The sequence below is a fragment of the Apus apus genome, chromosome 1 (assembly GCF_020740795.1).
Source record: "Apus apus isolate bApuApu2 chromosome 1, bApuApu2.pri.cur, whole genome shotgun sequence".
NCBI lineage: Eukaryota > Metazoa > Chordata > Aves > Apodiformes > Apodidae > Apus > Apus apus.
Window position 1 is genome coordinate 155941256 of NC_067282.1, and position 22844 is coordinate 155964099.

General features: G+C 47.6%; 1 protein-coding gene across 1 annotated transcript; it reads right to left on the reverse strand.

Annotated features, from left to right (window-relative positions):
* Window positions 1–802: 802 nt before the first annotated feature.
* LOC127386882 (solute carrier family 23 member 1-like) lies at window positions 803–21979 on the reverse strand. The gene is made up of 12 exons (XM_051624556.1): window positions 21926–21979; window positions 18352–18501; window positions 16858–17015; window positions 12822–12981; window positions 11297–11478; window positions 7671–7791; window positions 7195–7351; window positions 6747–7000; window positions 3357–3521; window positions 2886–2994; window positions 1790–1885; window positions 803–1071 (listed from the first exon to the last, which is right to left on the reverse strand). Exons 1-12 carry the CDS (start codon window positions 21977–21979, stop codon window positions 803–805), a joined length of 1875 nt encoding a protein of 624 aa, XP_051480516.1.
* Window positions 21980–22844: the final 865 nt, after the last annotated feature.

A 22844-nucleotide genomic window follows, 5' to 3' on the forward strand; every position in this document is an offset into this window, starting at 1 on the left:
AAGGCTGTTTCTGCTAATAGTGGAAAGAAGCAAAAATCTGCAAACTGTTTTCCAGAGAAGGGGTTTTCTGGGTACAATCACCCAACCAGACCAAACAGGTACTGTGAGGGGGACACAGGACATAGCAGTAGCAGGGATACATCAGATTGTGAGCAGAAGAATTTTCTCCTTCATCTTTGATGATGCTTCCTTCATCTTTGTGGGTTTTGGTCCCCTGGGGAAAGCTGGCTCCCCTGAGACTGCTCCCAGCACCCCAGGTGGGATTAATTTCAGTGAAGCTGGGTTTTTTTGTTATGTCAAGAACCTAAGGTTGCTGAATTCCCTCTGTGGCCTAAGAAAGGGAGAGGCACGTTCAGAAGACAATCCGTCCCATTAACCTTAAGCTCCTCTTACAACAACATTCATTTGGCTGACTTTATGGGAATATGTAATAAGCTGAATCATGACCTAGAGGTGCCTGCTCCTTCCCCTTGGCCAGCAGGAGGTGTAAACTGCAAGTTGAGAGGTGAGCACTGCCTTTACAGATCTTTAAAGTGGTGGGGATTGGCCTCAGGCAAGGGATGCCTGACAGTGGTGCAGGGCCCACATCAGGGATGCCTTCTTCTCAAGCAACCAGGACAGGGGGCAGAAGATTACTCCCTCAAGGTCACCGGTAGTTCAGGGGGCAGAGCTGGGAAGAGAAAGATGTTCCCACTCTCTTGCTCCAGCCTCTTAACAGCTGCCAACTCATGTTCAAATGATGGGGGCTGCAGACATGCTTTTCAGACATCTGCTTCTGAGATTTCACCTGCAGGTCAGGTGCTTATACCCTTGTATCAGCAGCTATCTGAGAGTCTCTTTCTGAACTTGCTTTAACACTGGTTTCCTGTCCAGCAGCCTTCAGTTCATCCATTCTCTTGTCACCAGGTAGTCTTTTGGGGCAAGTGGGGAGATAGCGAAACCAGGAGGCAGCACAGTATTTGGTGCCTATACCAAAAGGAAGGTCGTAGACCTTGGAAACAAGCTGAGAGCTATCTGCCTCTCCCTTGTGGCTTTTCTTCCATGCCAGGAGCCCCCGCTCCTCCTCTGTTCCTGCAACAGCAAAAATGAGAGTGTTGTGTTCAAAACAGCAGGTGTTCTGAGCACAGGACTACCTTGTGTGCCTCACACCCGCTTCTCAAATCCCAGCAGACCCAGTCACAACATAGAGATCCCTTGCACTTAAACCTTTCTAGCTCCAAAGCTCTTTACAAAAATACACTAACAAGCTTCTAGACAATACCCACGTGCCTCCTATTCTTAGATTACCCCTTCAGAGGGGTGAAGAAAATCAGAAGCCCATTGCTGTCTCTGAGGGCCAGCTACAGGTGCTTTATCCTAACTTTGGTTATCAGCCTTTCCTACTGCTTTGCACTGCACCAGTTCAGCTTCAGTTTTAGCAGATCTCAGAAGGAGGCATGTGTTGGCTCCTTTCACTTCTCGTAGTTGCCTTTCTCTCTCCTTTCAACCACCAACATAGCTCTAGGCTGATATTTTCCCTAAAAGACATTTTTCCCAAATAAACCTTTTCCTCACCTGTTCCTGAAAAATTACTTTGTTTTTGTTAAGCTGCTCTTTTCCAACTAGTGACCATTTCAGCAAAGTATCCTGTTCCTCACCCCTTTCTGGGAGGAGTTCATTCACATAGTGTTTCATGATTGCTAGCTCAACTCCTACCCATAAAGCAGTAGTCACAAAATCAAAAAATATTAGAAAACAAACCTTAGGGCAAGCACAAACTAGTAGCTTAGCTCACTTCAGCAAATCCTACCTGGAATGGTGTTATCAAGGATAAACCCCAGGAGTCCGCCTACAAACATGCCAGTGGTGAGAAGTACCTGGATCACCTGGTCCAGCTGGATGATTCCTAAAAGAAAAACAAAACTTTGGATAGCGGTGCAGAGAGATGCATGTTTGACCAGCAACATCCCCCATGTGCCAAGAGGCTACAAGCTGCATGCTTGTTTAGACAAGACTTCAGATCTGGTAATGCAAGGGAGATTGATCTCACTGCCAGTTTCAGACCTACAGTTTTATTCAGCACAATTATTCACTGACCCAGCTGCTGGTGGGCAGGAGATGACCCATAAGTACATTAAGAGCCTATTAACAGTGCAGATCATAGCACTGTCTCAGAAAAAGCTACCTTCTTCTCCAGACATGTTCTGTACCTCCATGAGATAACACCAAGCAGTTCCCTGCAAAAGCATGAGCTTCAATTCCCAAAGAAATATAAGTACATTTAGTTTGGGATTACACCACAAGTTAATCAGGTGTGATGTTTCTCTGTGAGGGCTAATTCACATGAGCAAAATAGCCAAGTGACATAAAGCAAATAATAGAGCATCTATAGAGTGTGTAATTTGTGGCCCCATCTCTTTCAGCAGCCCACCCAGCATGCCATGTATACCTTAAGAGAGGACACTGCAGCCTTTGTGACTAGAAATGTCAATAAAGTGAACTTGATGGAATTTAGTAGAGGAGTATGCTTTTGCATTTTGGAAGCACAAAGTTTTATTGTGTATGAGCATGTAAGAAAGCCTCATTCATCATGACCTTGATCAAGATTCAGCCCTGGAGTATTCTCTTGCCCCATCCCGGGAACGTGTCCCAGGGAAGCATTCTGCAGTCCTTAGCCTGACAGGAATATGGGTGAGGTGCAGTCACTGATGAAGAGCAGAGATTTCCCCACTAGAACTGTGCATCAGAACAGAGGGCAAGAACAGCCCTCACAGAAGGAAACAGGCAGCAGTCAAAGCACAAGTTTCAGGGTTTTGTCAGGAAAAACTGCATTTTAAAAGCTTGCTCTGAATCAGCCTTTGCTTCAGTGCTATGTTACAGAAAATACTTCTGATGTCATTTCTTACCTGTTTCCAGCAGTGTACTGTTTTTGCTTGCCCAGTTGGGAATTGTGAGGCCAGCAAATACTGAAAATCCAAAGATAAAGATGTTTCTGGAGGAGTTCATATCTGTGTACTGCAGAGAGAAATTGTATCCATTACATCTGGAATCGCCCAAATCCACGGATTACTGTTGTGTTCATGAGACATGCTCAGATGTAAACATGGCCTGCAGGAGTGGACCTGGGCAGCAGCTCTGGTAGTGCTGGGGCGTTAGTGACCCTGCTGCCCTCAGGGCCAGCAAGCCCTGCCCCAGCCAGGGACTCCTCAGCGATTTAGTCCCTCTGGGTAAATGGCCTCATCTTCCCCGGAGGAACTTCCATCACCAATGTTTGCATTTGCTGTGGCATGGTTACCTCTGCCTCAGCCCGGCAAGAACCTGCCTGGAAACCAAAGCCCCATCCCTAGGGATGAAACAGCACTTTGCACAGCTGGTACCTGCAGATTGGAGATCCCCACTGCCGTGATAACGCCAAACATCACGAGGAACATGCCTCCGATGACAGGGGTGGGTATGCTGGCAAGCATGGCCCCGACCTTCCCGAAGATGCCGCTGAGGAGCATGGCGCAGGCCCCGGCGATGATCACCGCTCGGCTCCCCACCTGGGGCGAGAGGGAGAGGAGCCCGTCATGCACCCTCCACGGAGGGGCAGCCGGCTCAGCGCCAGCCTGCCAGGCACGGCCTGCCCCTCCTGCCAAAGCACTCCGTGGCACCGGCTCGGATGCAGCTCCAGTGAGCTGGGATGCTCACACTGGGTGGGAAGCATCTGTATTTGCACGCCAGTGAATATTTATTGTGAAAGGCGCTGGGAGAGCAATCATGGATCCACACCTATTTACTTGATGTTATGCTCTTCCCTACTGCTGTCAGGACTTTTAACAGTTTGTTGTTAAACAAAAGATGTATTATTAAATTCAGAGCACAGTAATCCACACAGGCAGCTTTGCTCTTGCTGCAGCCTAGAAATGTCTTGGCATACACACAGGCTGGAGCTGTAACTACCTAGTCAATTCACTGGACAACCCTTCCACTGGGGTTCAGATTGCCATCTAAAAATGGCTTTCAATGACATGATTCACATCAATACCTACATTCCCTGGAGACCAATATCCAGGAGACCAGAGCTGGCTGGCTGTTCCAGTCCCAAGCTGTAGGATCTGATCTATGCTTTCCGTGGTCAACAAAGGAAACAGGGCAGTCTCTTGGTCTGTCCCTATCTTTCATCACCCATCTAGCTTCAGTAAAATCAGTTATTTCTCTCTCTTTTTTTTTTTTTCTTTTTTTTTTTTTTTCCCTAGAAAGATCCAAGGTGGCCTTTTCTTGGTTGGGCACTACAACAAAGATGGAATGAAACACCAAGCCAGGCCTTTCATTCAGAGCTGTTAGAGCATGTAATTGGGAAAGAAAAAGACTATCTGCCAAACAAAGGGATGAAAGAGACATTTACAGACTGTGGAAACTAAAAAGAAAAGCAGCAATATTTATTAGACTTTAAATTCAGGATACGCCTTGCTGCACCAAAACTTGGACAGCTTAAAGAATCATGCTAGGATTTACAATGTTCCTGTCTTAGGCAGGGAAACTGTAATCCTCTGCAAACATTTTATAATTCAATTAATTATTTTAATTCCTCCGTTTAAACATCTGAAGAATGTCATATTTACAGAAAGAGCTTTTTGTGAATGCTTTCAACAAAAACATTCCCAGTAACTAGTAGTGTCTCTTTTTAAATATTTCTTAGTTGTTCTTAAACATATCCCTTTAAAATATGTTAAGTATTACTTGATTGTGAAAGATAAATGAAAAAGATTTGGAGGGGAGTTTCAAAATAAAATCATGCATTGCCTTCAGGTGGGCTTTTTATATTCCATGGCTTAAAACCTTGGGACATCATTACCATCAAAACTGTAATTTAATAAAAGCCAACAGATCTATTTGTTCCAGGATTAGAATGAAGCTTTAGATTCTTAATTTGCCAAAATGTCAAATTACCCAGTGCATGGAGTTGGCCTGTAAGGCAAATGACCTAATCTGTTGATACCACAACTGTGAGCATATGTTGCTAAAGCCTCTAGTTTAGAGTTTATTTCAATTATGTAGGGAAAACTAGAAAATCAGTTCACTTTCTTAAGGTCAAAGAAGCTGCACAGTTTCCTGCTATGTATATGGTGACTGAAATCTTCACCTCTCCTTAAAATCCTTTTCTTTTTTTCTTGGAAATGAAAGCTCAGTACTGGCATGCTGGGCTTGATCAAGCAGCTTAAACATAGGTACCTGGTACCATTTAAGATGTTGCATCTTGGCAGCTTCCAGCAGCTTCTCCTTTGCCTTATCTGACAGCCTCTGTGGATACCTGAGATATCCAAAGATGTTTCAGCTGGTGCTGGACACCTCTGTTTAAGCAGAGGAAACATGTCCCTTGCATTTTAATTTGTTATGGAAAAATCTTTTTCCCATGTGAAAACCAGAATGAAATCTGCCTTGTGCTCTCAGCACCCCCATCTATCCCATCCAGAGTCCTCACACTGATTGAAGGTTGACTGAGATGAGACTGTATTTTCTGTTCCCTTAAGTGTGCACAAGATGAGCAGAGGTGAGATCTGAAGGATATATCTCTCCTGAAGCAGCAAGGATGGCATGTCCACCTGAAGGGCCTAGCATACATTGGGGAGAACATGTTCTATAATCTGACAATTTTGAGTCCAGGCACTCTTTCACTATGCTCCATCCCATGCCATGTATGTAGCAAAATACAAGTCAGGAAAGAATGGGCTCAGGTACATGATCAGTATGCACAGACAGCATAGTGACAAGGTACATGGGGTAACAGGCTAAAATGGACTCCATGCAGCCGTTCAGACAGCCCTTCCTACTGAAAGCAGCCCTCTCAGTCAAACACTAATGCTTCAGTCTGTGAAAAATGGGTATTGTGAAGGAGGCTTAGAAAATCCAGTGAAATAAGCAGTGTTATAGAGTGCAAGCTGTAAGTCAAATTTTGCATTTATTCACTGACTCACAGCTCTGATGACATGACATTGATTATTTGACAATGATTTAAAAATGTTTTCCAGTTGGCTGCTGGATGTACCTGTCCTCTGGCTGAAAGGCTCAGTGAAAATCTGTAATCTGATTGTCAAACTTATATCTGGAAATTTCTTTCCCTTGGAAGAGCAGTAAGATACTCTAGGGATTCACAAAACTTTATAGAGAGGTAAAAACACAAAAATTTGCCATCATGTTTTATAACCCCAAAGAAATAGTCTACCTTTCACATGATTGACATCCTTGGGTAATGAAAAATGTGGTGTTTGAAGCCCTATTAAATATTTTCTTTACCCTTTCCTTCCTTTTCCCTTTTCCTTTCCCTTTCCTCCCTCCCCTCGCCTCACCTCGCCTCATCTCTCCCTCCTCACCTCTCCCTCTCCTCATAAACATATTTAGGAAGACAGATAGACAAAGAAAGACCAGAGACAGACAGACAGTCTTTGATAGAGTCAGTTCTCAGGAAGTTTCCAGGTTAGCTCAGGAGTAAGACACCTAAGCCAGTCTCACCTCAGCCAGGTGCCACGAGTCATGGCTATGTGCACTTGCCCAGTAAGCAGAGAATGAGGGACTGACCACCTCTGCTTTAGGTGCTTCATGGTGCTGCTGAGGTGGTCACCAATATGCCAGGGCACAGTGTTCAGTGTGCCTTGCAAGAGGTGGGCTAAGGTCACATCCCAGCTCCAGCACATACACGTGCACACCGCTCCTTCATACACACACCCCTGGGGAAAACCTCCAGAAGGGCCAGGGCATCGCAGCCACCCTGCTGCAGAGAGGCTCACCTTGGTGATGCCCAGGGCCCCCACGTTCTCGCTGTAGGACGTGGTGCCGTTCCCTGTCCCCCAGGCCCCAGCCAGGAGGCAGCCGATGCCTTCCACCCCGATCCCGCGGCTGATGGCGTGCTGTGGCGGCGGCGGGGCCCCGGCCAGGCGGGCGCAGGCATAGTAATCTCCCACAGATTCCAGCATGGAGGAAATCACTCCGGCTAGGATGCCAAAAATCCCAGCCAGGCTGACGGTTGGCACTCCCCACTGGCCTGCAAGTAAAGAGCTCGGTTCAGGTCGGTGAAATTTGCCCTGAAATTTATTGTGAGGGGGAGGAAGAGCGAGGGTGCTCGTGGGGGTTTGCCTCATTTTTGGCATTTCATCTCCCCCTGCAAGCCAACAGGGGAGGTGCAATCAGGAGCAGGGAGCAACACGGTGGGATGTGGAAAGAGGGGGGCAGTGGTACCTGGGTAAGGCAGCCGAAACCAGGGAGCCTGGGACAGAACGTCCCCACGAGTGTCCGTCCGGGCCAAGTGGCCATAGGCTTTAGGGTCCGCAGGAAGGACGTCGGTCACTGTCAGCACGTAGCAGAGCAGCCAGCTTAAGGAGAGCCCCAGCAGCACCTGCCCATCACATGCAGCAGTGGGGTCCAGTTAGGGCATGGCCATGTCTCCAGCACGGTTGTGGGGGACAATCCTGGCCTGTTCCTTTCCCTTGCACATGGGATGGAGACAGAGGGATGGCAGGGGTACCTGGTGGCCCTTCTTCCCTCCCCACATGCAGAACCATGGGGATCTTCTCCACTTTTGCCCCCTTACTGTGTAGGCTGGATTGGGAAGCACTAACTTGGCTGGACACAAATGGAAAGATGCCAGGAAGCCCCAGGTGGGTGAGGCCAGTCCCTCTGCCATGATCACTGGGTCTCCAGGAACCCCAACATACCGGGAAGATCTGGAAGAGGTAGACCGGGGAGAAGTGGCACTTCTTGCCTCTCTGGTAAGATGGCAGCGGCACAGGGACATCTTTCAGGTACTGAGAGAACAGGACTATGAAAGAAATAGTCCTGGAAGAAGGGAAAATCAGACCATGAGACAAAGTGGGTGCTGAGCTGCCTGCCTGTCCCCACATTTATTGAAGACCTGCTACTGAAGCATCCAGGACTCCAGAAGACTCCAAAAAATGGGCTGTCAGCACCAGAGGGTGGCTCCCCATATTAGCAAGCCTGGGGTGGAACAAGCTTTCCATCACATTCCACTGACAGGTCTGCTGCATTTGCAAATATGTGTTCCTACATAAAAAGGCTGGACCTAATGATCCTTGAGGTCCCTTCCAACCTGGCGTTCTATGATTCTATTAAATACTTTTTTCCCCTTTTGTTTCAAAACTGATCCCCCAGATGGTGCATCACTGAGTATGACACAGTTGCCAGAGCTTAAAAATGGCAATTGAGTAAAAGAAAAAAACATGAGATACATGCAAGATCCAGACAGGATATTTAGGAAACTGTCCCTCAACCTCTGTGTAATTCAGATGTACTGGAAATAAAGGATTTATACGTTTCCTGATTTCAGGTTTACTTATGCTGCTCTGCAACTGGCAAAAAGCTCCTGTGTGGCACAGAGAAAAGAAAGACGGTTTAATTTGGTTGTGCAAGGTTGAGTTTTGAAAGAAAAAAACTGTGCTGGGACCATGAGGCTGCACGTGGCACCCACAGAGCCCTCCCAGCCAAACAAGAAGGGGACAGCAGGGCTGACTGGTCTGCAAGGGCTGTGTGGCAAAGGGGTCCTCCAAGACAGGGATGCTCATGTGTGCCTCCAGCAGCACCCGGGGCTCATCCTGGTGGCAGCAATCATGAGGTGCAGCTCCTCTGCCATCCCTCATGTGGGACACATCTCCCATGAATGTCAGCACAGCTGGGTGTGCTCATGGGAAGCCCTGTCTGCCCCCTGTGTGTCTTCTCCCCAGAGAGGGCAACCAGATGAAACTGAAGGCTGTGATCTGTAGCAAGAAGGCAGGGTCTGGGCATCACACCTTGACTACTGAGCTGGTAGAAGACTTTGGACATTTTCCTTCCATGTTAACCAGGCCTAGGAAAGGCTCCTCATTTATTTTTTATTTTTAATAACAAATCTGAACTGTATATATTGAACTAATCCAGATAGAATTTGGTGAGAAATTGATTGCACCAGCTGAAGTGCATGGACAATGCACCGGTTGTTTTCCATGCCTGAAAGGATGGGAAGCTATGGATGCAATATTCATGAGCAGGCAGAATCCCAGCAGTGCAAAGGACACACGAAGCTCACCTCTCTGCAAAGACGTGCCGCGACTTCAAGCCAGAGTTATTTGTCAGTCACGATTCAAAGCGCTGAATGACAGGAGTGGGAAAGTCTGAGGAGGAACTTGTTTCCATTTGTGGTTTCTAAAGCTGCAGAGCCCAGACAGACTGCATTAGTGCAACCTTTGTGCTTTCACAGTAAGAGAGGTGCTCAGCAGCTTTACAAATCACTGCAGAACCTTCATCTATCTTGGGTAGGTGTTGCTCTTTATTATTCAGGTTGTCTGACACATTCCATTAACAAACACTGTTATCAGCTGTTTATAATTCTGCTGAACTTGACTCATTCAGGATTAGAATTTCTGTGGAAAATGTCTGCTTCAGGCCAAATATTTCTGGAATAATATATCCCAAACTTATTTCAAAGAGCAATGTTCAGGAAATGGACATAGTATAGCTTGTACTGAGGAGGTAATTTTGCCTTGAGCAGCAGCAGGGTCTGCTTATGACTGGAGCAGAAATTTGAGATTTAGTAGAACTTGTCCTCTGATGTGAGGGGTATTACCCTTTCTCACAAAAATCTGCTCAGTCGTGATCAGTCTGTAACATCATTCATCCCAGGTCCCAGACAGTCAGCAGAAACACCTCAGGTTTTAGCATTTGCAGCTCATACAGCTTCTGAACTTTGAGTACGCCCAGGCCTTGCCCAGTGATAACCTGTGTATGCACCATCACCAGGGAGCAAGAGAGCAAGCCCTAGACCAGCTTCTGGAAGCAACAATGGGTGTTGCCCATCATGAGGGCTCTGGGATCTGATGGGGCTGGTCAGCAAGGCTGAGACCACATGGCCAATGTCTTCCATCTTCTCCGTCACCCTTCTCCCCCTTTCCCTAATGGCAGCCACAGAGCATGGAGAAGGCAGTAAAAGAACACACAAACTCAGACAGCTCGAAGCACAATTATCAGGTGGGGATAAGGTGTCTGAGTCATGAGAGAAAGGACTAGGATTAGCACAGGCAGAAGATGAGACAGAAATGAGCAGGGCAGAAACAATGACCCAGGTTGAGATCAGGGACACAGGCTGAGACCCCATCAGTGGAGCAGCACAGTTGGGCAAAAAGGTCAAGCAAGGGACTGAGGTTAGGAATCAGTGACTGGAAAAATGAGGCAGAAAACAGAACAAGTCCTGACAAGAATATATATTTTGAAGGGAAAATTCAGACTGACTAAGCAAAGGGGCTAGGGCAATTCATCAGATCTGGAGAAGACAACAAGGCAGTGGAACAACAAGTGGTGGGAGAAACAATTGTGAAAGGAAAGCTGGGGGACAGGGTTTGGGGTCATGTGGGGTGTTGGTGTGAAAGATCAGTTAGGTGAGGAACTGGAGGTAGAGAAGGGGTTTTGGGGCCTGGGAGGGCAGGTGCAGGGAGAAGAGAACCAGAGAGAAGTGGACTGGAGCATGTCCCCACAACAGCACATTGCCCTCCTGGGACTGCGTTCAAGCCTGGCTCCTGAGTCTCCAAAGGCAGCTCTGAAAACACTAGAAAACTCATGGTAGCCCATAGAGAGGATAACAACCTACTCCTGTTGCATGTTATCCCAAGTGGAAGTCTGCATTAGAGATCTGAAGGTGCCAAATCTGCAGGGGAACCATTGGCAATTCTTTCTGAATTCATTTCTGAAATGCCAAGGAAATCCTGCCACCAAGCACGCTCATACATTCATGCACAAGAGCACGCACACAAATACCCCTGAAACAGCACTCAGTGCTACAAAGCCACAAGCAAAGACTTCTCCAGAGCCCCCCAGGCCCTCTGTGAAGAAAACAATTCCTCCTTGTCATGTGAAAACAATACATGAAGCACCAGCTATTCTAACTCAAGGAATACCTAACTCTGAGTGCTCAACTTTGTCATTTCAGGAATGTTTTTTTTCACACAAATAATGAGTGTGTAAGACAGTGTGCATAGACAGCTGTGACAGAGTCTCTCCTCAGGAGCCAGACACAAGAAAGACTTGTTTCTCTACTGACCTTTAAACTTTGGATTTCCACAAAAATCACATTTTTTAACTCATTTTCGGGTTTTGCTTTGTTGCTGAGGGATCGGACCTCTGGGAGGGTGAGAACCTATGACACGCTGCTGTCTTGCACAAGCCTGCCACATGTTGGTGTTCAATAAATTAACCTCAAACCCAGGAGAACCCTGCTACAAACTGCAACACTGTATTTCACATTAAAGGTAGATGGTTTGTGTACCCTCAGCTTTTCCCTGGGGGAAGTGACACTTACATGAAGGCTATGCCCCAGTGCTGCCCTGCCTCGTCCCCGGCCGAGTCAAAAAGAGGCAGGGCAACCAAGGTGATGGTGGGGGCAATTGTCAGGGGGCCAATGAATCTCATCAGAAATCCAAGCAGGCCAGAAAATCCAACGAAGATTTGAAAGCAGGAAGCTACAATGATAGCTCCTTGCACCTGGAAAAACGGAGGAAGAGAGCAGAGGTTGAAAGGAGCTCCAGCTGTTGAGGCTTTTCTTCATAAGTCAATGTAAAACCAGTGTGAGAGTCAGGCTCATCCTCCAGGGATGAACTAACATGGTGGCTTCCCTGTTCCAGCAGAGCCTGGCTGAGTATAAGATGTGAGGAAGGACCACCAAAGTACCAGCACACCAACTTTTTCCCCTTGGCTGATGGGTTGAGTCCTCATCAGGGCTAATTTTGTTCCAGAGTCTACCTCCTTCCTGTCCTTTTGGGCCACTCAAGCATGCATCAGCTTCCCTGCTCTCCTAAAATACTGGGAATAGTTCTTACCCTGAAAATGGGAGCTGGGCCATGGTCTCCACTCATCTCCCATCTGGGAAGGGCTTGGGGCATTTTAGCACACTAGTAGAGCAGGTGGGCTCGTTACAGCCTCTGTTTGTTTTTTTCTGAGCATCGGTTTCCTTCTGGGGACACATTTATCACTCTGAACTTTTCCATATTTGATAACCACTGCCAAGGAACTAGTGATTACATCCTGAAATAACGTTTGCTGCTCACGTCAGCTCCAGGCAGGGGATGCAGGGGTGAGGCTACTGCTCTCTGCCATTTGGTGATAAACGCAGGCTGGGTTCTTGGTAATGCTCAGTACCTTCCCTCCCCTGGCTCCAAAGGGAAGAGAAACACAGGGGTGGGGTGAAGCACCCAGCCTGAAAGGAGAAAGCAGCAGTGCCCTTGTGGCAGATTTATGAGTGTCAGTAGGGAGGGCAGCCTGTGCTGCACAGCAAATCCTTCATGAGCTTGCAACACTTCCTGAGCACTTTGCAAAGCACCCCAACATACTGATGGGCAGAGGCAAATTTACCCACCTACTCTGATAAGGCAATAGATGTAGGACAAGGCACTGAGAGCCCTGACCTTTCCTCTCCTCTTTGACTACCTTAGAATTCACTTTTCCTTAATATTTACTGTAAGCTCTGCATCTGCATTTCTTTTTATGAGGTTTCCTGTGAGACAGGTTCTCTTCCATGGAAACATCTTACCTCCCTTCTTTCTTCAATGCTAACCCCACTCCATGGAGAAAGGATCTGGCTGGACCAGTGGAGACTTGTCAGAGACCTTAAATCAGCCAAGGTCTGTATGGCCCCTGTTCAGCAACAGTGAAGTACCTACTTTCCTAATGGAGTTTAGGTGCTTAGGAAGCTGCAAAGACCCGTGAGAACCAAGATCCATTGGGGTTGGAGGGTTCTCCAGCACTGATGACCCTGCCATGGTATAGTTCTTTTTTGAAAGCAAACAGCCCGGATACAGAGCAGGTGTCACTGAAAATGTAATATATACCTCTCGCATCCGCGTCTGCCAAACTTCAATGAACTCCAGTGAAGAGGCATTGACCAGGGTGGCATTCTGTGTCCAGGCAGGGCACTTCCACTTGGGGAGAGACAGCATGGCCAGGGTTGGTGCCAGGAATGCAAAAGTGCCTCCTTGAATAATAGGTAACCTGGAAGGAGAGCAGAGGGAATAGATGACAATCAAGAATGCTAGAAACCCAGGTCTATAGAGATGACTGAAAGGAAAGCAAAATACATTTGAAAATCAGTCTGCGTGTGGCCTCTGACAGTATCTTTTGAAATGCTCTGGCAGGTCTCCATCAGTGACCAGGGATGGGTATTGCTGCCCATTACACTCAAGAGCAATATAGAGGAAGAGCTCATGTTCAGACTCTGCCAATGGAGAGTCTCATTGGTGCTGGAGCCAAACTCTGCTACCCTGCATTAGAGAAAGAGTATTCCTCCTAAGGTGTGACTAGACCATGGAGCTGCACAGCATAGAACCACAACCAAAGGAAAAGGAGGGAAGGGAGGAGAGAAGGAGGAGGGAAGAAGAACAAGGAAGAAAGATGGCGAGACTCTGAAAAAAGCTTAGCATCAACCTAGGCCCAGATATTTCCAATATCTGGTTGCTTCCTCTGTCCCCTCCAGCTGCCTCAGTTTTATTTACAACCTGCTCATGAACACAAGGACATGCCCTGGCTACTCCCCTCATCACAACCGTCCTCCGACTGAGAGCAGTGGAAAATGTGACTTGGTTTTTAGTACATTTTTTCAAAGCTAAGGACTTTGCCCTGTTTCTACCAACACTAGAAAGGAGACCTGTATGGGTGGGTCTGAGCACATGGGCTGGGGTGAGACCTGTGGGCTGCTCCCCCTCTCTCCTGGCTCGGAATAACCCTCAGGCCAGCAAGTAGTTTGCTGGCTTCATACAGAGCTTTGTAGTACTGGGCTTGTGCTACTGTGAGCTACAGAATCACAGAATGTTAGGGGTTGGAAGGGACCTCTGCAGATCTTCGAGTCCAAGCCCCCTTCCAAAGCAGGGCAGATCACTCAGAAAGGCATCCAGACAGGTCTTGAAAGTCTCCAGAGAAGGAGACTCCACAGCCTCTCTGGGAGCCTGTTCCACACCAGCCTCTTCTCCTTCCATGCATGGAGGAATGGAGACAGAGGCCTAAAAGGCCCAACTGGCTCTTCAAAGCCCCCCAGGCATTAAGCTCCCATTGCAGTGCACATTTTTTTAGCCTTTCCTCTAGCATCTGTGAAAAAAACCAAAGCTGCCCAAGGGCACAGGCTGGCACAGAAGCTCTGAATCATCCAAGGGAAACCCCCAAGGGGCTCAGCTCCCTCCATTTAGGAAGCACCTCTGGGAGCAGCTCCCAAAGCAACCTCTCCTTGTGCCAGGAGCTCTCGTGGTGTCTGCCCAGAAAAGCAGTGGGGCAGTGAGCCAAGTGAGTGCTTCTACAGGGCATGGATTTCCCTGAACCAGAGGCACTTCCCCTTTTCTCTGGAAAGAGCTGGACAATAAGAGATGGCATAACTGTAACAGCACCATGTCTCCGTCACCTGAAGCAAATATTTACACCTCTGCAATGACTCATGCCATGCACAATCGAAGCACTGTCAAAGCTCTGCCAGTATATTTGAATATCAATCATCCATAAAGTCACTTACTCACAGCATTCAGCCAAACATGTTGCAGCCTTCAAAGGATTTTGTGGGCTAGGCAAAAAAAATAAACAAAAAGAGGCGGCTCATTGCCACCGCTGTGGAATTAACAATAGATTTATAGCTCCTGCTGTGTTTGCCCTCAAGATACTTCACAGCCAGCACTGGCATGGGTGGGCTCAGAGCAAAACTGTGGTGCTGAGGTGATGCATATGGGGCATGCTGAGCTCTTTCCAGCAGGGTTTGCAGGTGGGAAAGCTGTGGGTTTAGAGAAGGAAATACTGTGCTCTGATCATCACCACACGATGTCCAAGCATCTGCTGAAGGAGGCTAAACATAATGGCAAGTGATTTGTGTCTCTCCTCTGAAGCCTCTAGGATATTGTCTCCAGGGACTATCTGGGACCCATCACTGCTTTTTCATGCTGTGTAACACAACCAAGCTGCAGATTGCAGTGGGTCGGGCTCTTCCCTTGGCTACTGCTTCTGGAGGGCTGCTTCTGAACAGTACTAAGTCTTGGTGGGAACCTTCCCATTTCCATGGCCAGTTCCCATCTGCTCGTTCATGTGCCAATATTGTCTTTTAGACTACATAGTTTTTCCCTGCCTGACACTCTCCATTTCTCTCCCAGGCTAGTTGCAGGTGGCAGCCACACCCCTCTGAGCAGCCACCATGCCAGCCAGGCTAACCAGGCTGGCATCTGTAAGATTAACCATGTCCACTCCCTGTGCCACACTAAGAGATCACCTCCATACCTCTTCTCCTCCAAATTAGTCTGTCTTAAATACAAACACTGGGAACTGTGCAGAGCACTTAGCTGGGGGGGTCCCCAGAGCCTCAGAGAGTGGGATGGATCTTTTCCAGGAAAAAGCATCCCCTCTGTCTCGTTATTTACAACTTTCATGGCCGTCTTGTTGGTGATTTACAGTTATCAACTACTACAGGGTTTCAGAAAACAGTAGAAGGATTTTAAAAATCTGCCTCCAACTGTCTCCTAAGGCCTGGTTTTGCCTCTGGCCACATCACAGGCTGACTCCCACCTTTCTGTCAGGAATGTCCTCATGCATTATAGTTGGGGCCAGCAACAAGGCAATTGTGTCCTCAGCATAGCAAAATCATTCAAGTTTATCCTACAGGAACAACTCCTTACCAAATTTGTTTTTCCTCATTTAGCTATTCCACCATGGGAGAGGCTCCCTGCTACTTTTTCTTCCTCATCTAACAGCGAGCAGGGGACAACACCAAGGCATCTGAGGGGTCCCTGGAAGGACTCCAGCCTGAATCACACCAGCAGTCACATCCACGATCATACACCCCAGCCTGAATTTAAACTAGCTGAAAAGAACCATATTGTCTCTTTTTCATGATCAGGTTGTCTTTCCTTCTCTACTAATCTTGTAGGAATGTAGGAGAAAGGAAGCATCTTCCAGGGAGAGGTTTGCCTAAAGCCACTTATTAGGGCAGACAGAGGAGGAAAAGTTGAATTGGGAAAAGAAACAGGAGGCATAAAACCATTTTGTGGAGCTGGCAGTTGACCACTGATTTGATGGTAGAAAAGTTTCAATCAAGTCCCTCAGATTTGGAAGCCAAAGAAGGTGTGATTTTTGCCTGTGAATCAAGAAACACAGCTTCCCACCATATTGGAGGAAAACCCAGCCTGTGGAAAGAGATGCAGTCCAGTGTCATGACGTGGGGAATAAAAGAAATTTTGCAAGGCCAGCAAAGATTTGGGGTCTTTGTGGCAAGGGGGAGTCTTTGCAGCCATGTCTCTTATTACGTACTGCATTTTCTGGGCAGTGAATGCCAACATTATGCTCACCTCCTCACCACTCAACAGCTCAGCAGCAAAGAGGACTTACTTGCTTACATTCAGACTGTGCCACAAGACCCTGAGCATGCGAAGTGGCACCACCGAACAGAATGTGCTGCAGAGCTCTTCCCTGAGTCTCTGAGGATTGACAAATGGGCTTCAACTTTTCCCAGTTATCCCCTGCCCTAGAGTTCCCTACAGAATCTGTGCGCCCTTGATCCCAGGCCCAGATGAGAAAGGTCCTGCCTCAGCTGGAGGGTCCCTGGAGTAGGGAGCAAGCAGAAACTGTTGACTGCATGTTTCAGTGCTTTATTATTTTGCAGGACAGATTCCTGCAAAGCCCAACAAAAGGTGCATCAAGTACCAGGAGATGCAAACATCAGAACAACTAGGTAGCCCTGCAAAGCTATCACGTCCAGTGATTTCAGGATGCTTTGGCATCTGCCCTGGTTGCCCAGGGGCACCAAATGACCCTCACTGATAGGCAAGCTCTACAGCACACTGGTGGCCAAGCACACAGTAATTGCAACAAACCTTTTGAGTGTCCCATTTCTTGCATTTGGCTTACCTGACTCCAAAGAGGACTTGCAGCAGGGTGCAAATCCCTGAGACAAAGAAGATGGTGCTGATCAGGTGGCTCTGGGTGAGGAGGTCATGCTGGATGCAAAGCTCTTTGGAGAGGATCAGCGGGATGGCTACCAAACCTCCCATGGCTGTCAGGAAATGCTAAGAGCCACAGAGAAAGACTGGGTGAAGAAGGACACAGAACAGGCTGTATAGTACTCCCATGTTGTTGAGGGAAATTAAAAGTAAGTCAAAGATTTGTGTTTGGGTGGTACTAGTATTACCCATCCTCTATTCTGACAACTGTAATGCTCTGTTCCAAGGCATCTACAAGAACTGCAATGCACTCCCACAAACTTCTCCAACTTCCCATGCCCAAAGACCTTCTGTAGTGCTCTAGATTCCCCTTTCACTGTCAAATACAACCAGTTTATCCTCAGCACCTGCAGACAAAACTGATGGGGCTACTCTTCCATGAAGCTGGGGACATCCCAAAATATGGGGGCAGAGCCATCAGGCAAAGGGAGCACAAATATTTCAGTCCATCTCATTTGCACCTCAAAGGACAGTATAAAAAGCTAGCAAATTGGATCTACCCATTCTTTGCTATCTGTAGCTTTTCTCATACAGTGGAATTATGAATAACCATTACAACGGAATAAATCAGGCATTGCATTTTTCTGAGGAGTCCCAGACATAGTTCTACAATGACCTTCAGCTAATTTCTAGATGTGAAAATAATTATTCAAACTTATTTGTGCTTCAAATTTTAACCTAAATTGTGCTGAGCAATGGGCAAGGCAAAGTTGTTTCAGTTGGAACCACTTCCCAGTTCTTTCGTCAGAGCACAGGACTGCAGTGGTGGAACTGGAGGCACTCAGAAACTCACTGTGCTCATTAGAGACATGCTTTATTAAAATTATGATGCAGATGTGTTCAGAAAACCTTGTCTTAATACACTCTATGTCTGAGATGATAATTTCAGGAAACAAAGTACAAAATGCCCACCAAGTCTCAAGCACAGTTCATCATTATCTGAATCTCCCTGAGGTCTCTCTTCCCTGAGGCTCCACACCCAGCATGGCACTGGTGGCACTGGGTCATTTAACACACCTAGGCATGGACACCAGCCAAAACAGAGTGTGCCTTTCAGCTTATTTTTGATTGCCATGGGAAGGCAGAAGTTCAGAAGCCCTTAGACATTTGGCTAACTTCAGCTGAAGCATCCAACCTGTTCTTATTAACTATTTGGCTCCAGTCCCAGGACTCTGCCTTCCATTTGCACTTCCAGGGGCAGAGTAGCTGTGGGCACAAGGATAACATTCAATGCTCAGGGCGTGGTGGAAGGACTTGAGATCCCTGAAATCCAGCCTCACAAATCCAGTCATGCCCCATGAAGGTGAAGCACTCCCCAATTCAGCTTTGACCTCACATTAACCAGCTGAACAGCCATTAAGCTTCCACCCACCCCCAGCCTCCACCTGCTCCCCTGTCTCACCTGAATTCCCAACAGGATGCACAGGTACCAGGGGGGCACATCTGTGACAGTGTAGGCAAGCTTGCTACCCCTGTGGCCTTTGTCCCCACCTTCCTCTGAGCCCCAGGCAACACGGTCAGGTGAGGAGCAGTAGTGGCTCCCATCTTCATCCTGGCAAACAGGAGAAACCCTTTGTTAGTCACAGCCCAGCCCCACAGTCACCCAGCAGCTGCTTCTTTTGCATCTGTGCTCCATGTCTTGGAACAACACCTCATCTATAGTTTTCAACAAGGGCAGGAAGAAAAAGAAGAGCAAGTTGGGAAGTTGAAACAGAGATAAAAACACTTATGGAAAACTTTTATATGCATGTGTGTCTAGACCAGAAGAAATATTAAAGGGTGCCTCAGCCTCAAATGCACATCTGGACAAAGTGTCTTAAAGTCATTCATGTCTAGTTAAGGATGAGGAAACTGCAACCAGAAGCAAGAAAGAGTGGGCAGTGGGTTAATCAGTGAAAGCTGCTCTCATTGTCCCCTGGCCTCTGTCCTTCCTGGCTGTCCCACCCAACCAGCACTCTTAATAAAATATGCTAAAACAACTTGGCTGCCACTAATTACAGAGAAGAAGCATGTTTGATACTTCAGTTTCTTAAGTCTTCTCTTCCCAATGTCCTTACACTCCCTGTTACAAATGTTGTGCCTCTAAAAACACAGCTGTCCTGTGTCTGACAAGAAAGCCTTGCTTCTGCAGAGGAACAGGGACATCAGCAGACAGGGAGCCCTGGCATTCACAAGAAGGGACTCAAAGCAGGGCTACTGGGGTGCTGCCCCAGCTTGGCCACTTGCCCTGGGAATGGCACCCAGAGGAATGCTGCAGGGAAGGGGCAGCACTGGGGATGGGGAAACAGCCTGGAGACCTGGACCCAGGTGGCAGGGTCTGCAATAGCTCCCCAGGAAGGCTGAGCTCCCCTCCCAGGCAGCCAGAAGCCCCAGGGCTCCCCAGGGAGCTGTAGGCCTTGCAGAGTTTATTTATACAAAGACACATTTTGCCAAGGAAAGCAAAATATTGCTTATTGCTTTGCTTCAATTGCCACAGCTTTTAAACTAAGTAAATGCCCCTGGTTGTCCACTCCTCCTTCCAACCAACCCTGACCCCTGAGCACACATGCGCACACACACACAGAGATATGCACCACTCCAGCATGTGCATACGTACGTGTACACCCCTGCACACACACACATGAGGAAGGGGGAGGCTGCCTGAGAAGCCACAATGCTTTGAGACAAATGCAAAAGCTAATTAAGATCCCAAACCATTTGTTTCATCAACCCTTCTCCAGTCAGCAAGTCCTTGGCATGCAGTGAGCAAAGGGTTTTCTGGGCTGGGATGCCCTGCTCCGTCAGGGAGGATCAGAAACCTCCTGTCAGGAGAAGCTCAACCTGTTTGTCAGCATCAGATGTTTTTTTTCTTGTCCTCCAAGTCCTGCTAGAACCTGAAGACATCAAAATGCCCAGCAAAACAAGGTGGCTGCAGTACCACCCATGGCCTAAGTACCTATAGGGATGTAAAATTAATGTGACATTCAGTTGTAAATTTTGTAGGTTTAGGAGATTAATCCTGAAAGACTTCCTTATTTGATTGGAACCTCCAGGTTTCCATTCTCATGACTGAGTCTCCAAAGTCTCATTCTAGATCACACTGTTGAAAATGTGCTCTGCAACACCTTTAAACTCACGTATTTATCCAGCCTAGGCAGGCTGGGAGCATTACAGCTACTTTAGAATAGACAGGTGAAGGCAGAGTTAATTCAAATTGAGCTCAGGCATGAACTTCAAGAGCAAAAGACATTCCTGAATAACTCCCTGTGGAGACATTTTCATTTCAGAACAAGAGCCTGAGCCATGGATTAACAAATGTACAGCAAGGTACTTAAGACTGCCCATGCATGGAGCTATCTGGGGACAGCTACTCCTGAATAACACCATGGGTAGACGAACCCTTATCTAGGCAGACAGCAGTAAGCTCCTTGCCTTGCATTGCAACTTTTCCAGTGTTAACTAGAAGGCATATTCCAGCAGGGCAGAGCCTGTGCCATTAGCAGCCCCACATGACCATCACATGAATGCCTGACCACCCCCTTGCCCCAAGCCAGCAGGGCTCAGTGTGAGAAGGATGCAGTGGAGATAACAGGAGAAGACAGCATCAGAGGCAATGGGCTCAAGTTGAAACACAGGAACCACCTGAAACCAGGAAATACTTTTCCACTGTGAGGGTGACCAAGGACTACACAGGTTGCCCAGGGAGACTGGAATTTCCATCCTTAGAGATATTTAAAACTGTCTAGCCACAGTCCTCAGCAACTGGGTCTAGGTGACCCTGCTTCAGCAGGGAGGCTGGGTAAGTAGACCTCCAGAGGTCCCTTCCAACTTCAGCCAGTTGGTGGTACTGTCAGAAGGACAAGGCAGGAGCATTCCAGAGTGGGAATGGGGAAGCACTGCTGGGGTTCTCAGCCCAGCTTCTCCCACAAACGCAGAGGGCCAGGACACCTGCTGCATATCTCAGGCTCCAGGCACAGCCTCACAGCCCTCAATAGCATCTTAAATAAGCACACCAGTAAGGCAGTCAGAAACTGAGCTACTTGAACCACGGGTAAAAGAACTCCATCTTCTGCCTTCTTTGGGGTGATTCAAACCAGAGAAAGTCACAAGCCTGATCTGCATTATGGCAGAACAGGTAGAAATGGAGACCATTAACAATAGCAAAAGAAATTGCTCTTAGGCTCTGCCTGCAGCTGGCACAGCACCCCTACTGCTCACAGCCCATTCACCAAGAGTTACCTGAGAAATGGGAAGCCTGGACACCAAGAGGTTAAATGCCTCCTCCAATGTGTCCCAGGCAGGTTGTCTGTACTGTGGTAAAAAGAGCGTCAGGACCCCACACTCTCACAGCTGCTGTCACAACATAAGCACCTCTTTCAGTTTCTAATGGAGATGACTCCTGCTGTGAGATAGGAAGGGGCTGCCCCAGTCTGTTGCAGCCCACAGCACCTCCAGTGCACTGCACACCCCTGAAGTGACACATCGTTTACAGCTTTTACCACCCTGCTGTAACCCTATGGGGTGCTTTCCCCTGCTGACTCTCAGAACTCTTTTTTTCCCCATCTCTCTGCCAATTTACCCCAGTAGAAACTGATCCAGAAGACAAAGAAACACACTCTTCACTTGGCTAAGTGTCTATTATAAAATGCTGTACCCAGGGACACAGCCACAAGCTCACTTGCTTTTCAGTACAGATACACTTGCACTGACATTCATCTACACTATCATTTTACAAATAATGGAGAGCAAAGAAGTGAAAAAGGTGCCAGAGAGTAGAAAGTAAGTATGCCAAGCCTGCAGCAGCAGCAGCAACAGCAGCAAGCTGTAGAGAGGAAATAATTCATCGGACTCCTGTTGATAAAGGAGCCGAGACAGACGGTTACCACACACCAGCATCCTTGCAGCCAGTCCAAGCCCCCAACTCTCCCTTTCTCCTCCTGTCTCAGGGCTTGCACCCATTTCTGCAAGCATTACCCTTCAGAAAAGAGCAGACTCACCACAAAGCTGGGGTTATCTAGCCCGTTGAGCTCTTTGTCTGAGGAGGGAGTCATGCCTTCCACTTTCCTTCACCGACAGCCTTGAAAGAGAAGGACTGGTAAGAAGAGGAAAGCCTCCCAAGTTGCCAGTCGTCCCAGTCAACAGTGCCCTAAAGAAACCGGGTGAGCAGATGCAGAAGCTGAACTTCAGGAGTCAACCAGTGCTCAGTCCTAGCTATTCATGTGAGCCGTATCACAGAAGCATTTCTTTTCCCTTGGCTTATATAAGTGACTCCTTTTCTCCAGCTGATTAGAGGATCGGCATTCAAACCAAACTGGAAAGCAGCCTGAGTGAATCAGTAACGGATGGCAGAAACAACTTCCTCCACAGAAAAGGATGCAAGGGAGTGTCAGAGAGGCAAGACATTTCCTTGTTTTGCTGCCACAGCCTTTAAGCTTTTTAATTCATTATTGATACAACAGCCACTTGCACCTTCCATGTGGGTTGGGCCCATTTTAAGACCTTTGTAAATCCAGTTTCTAGATGGTTTCACTTGTTTCACGTGTAAACTGCTTTGCATTTTGGCTTAGGTACAAACGTCATCATCTTGTATGGTAATCTTGTTACAATATGAAAAGAATGAGGGTTTTACTGGGAACCTATTTAAGGCAGCAACAAATTATCAGGTCATCAGAACATGGCACGGGGGGGGGGGGGGGGGGGGGGGGGGGGGAGGTATAAAAGGCATAAGACCGAAAAAGGCCATCTGATTTATCTCCATTCAGCTAAGGATCCTCGCTGAATGGTGATCATCTGACAGCCCCAAGCACAGTTGCCTTTCTCTTAATAAGTGGCAAATGGTGTTAATGCTCCATCAAGCCATTCTAGCCACCCACCCCAGCCCTCCTCAGATTAAATATCTATTTAATTTAATGGTTT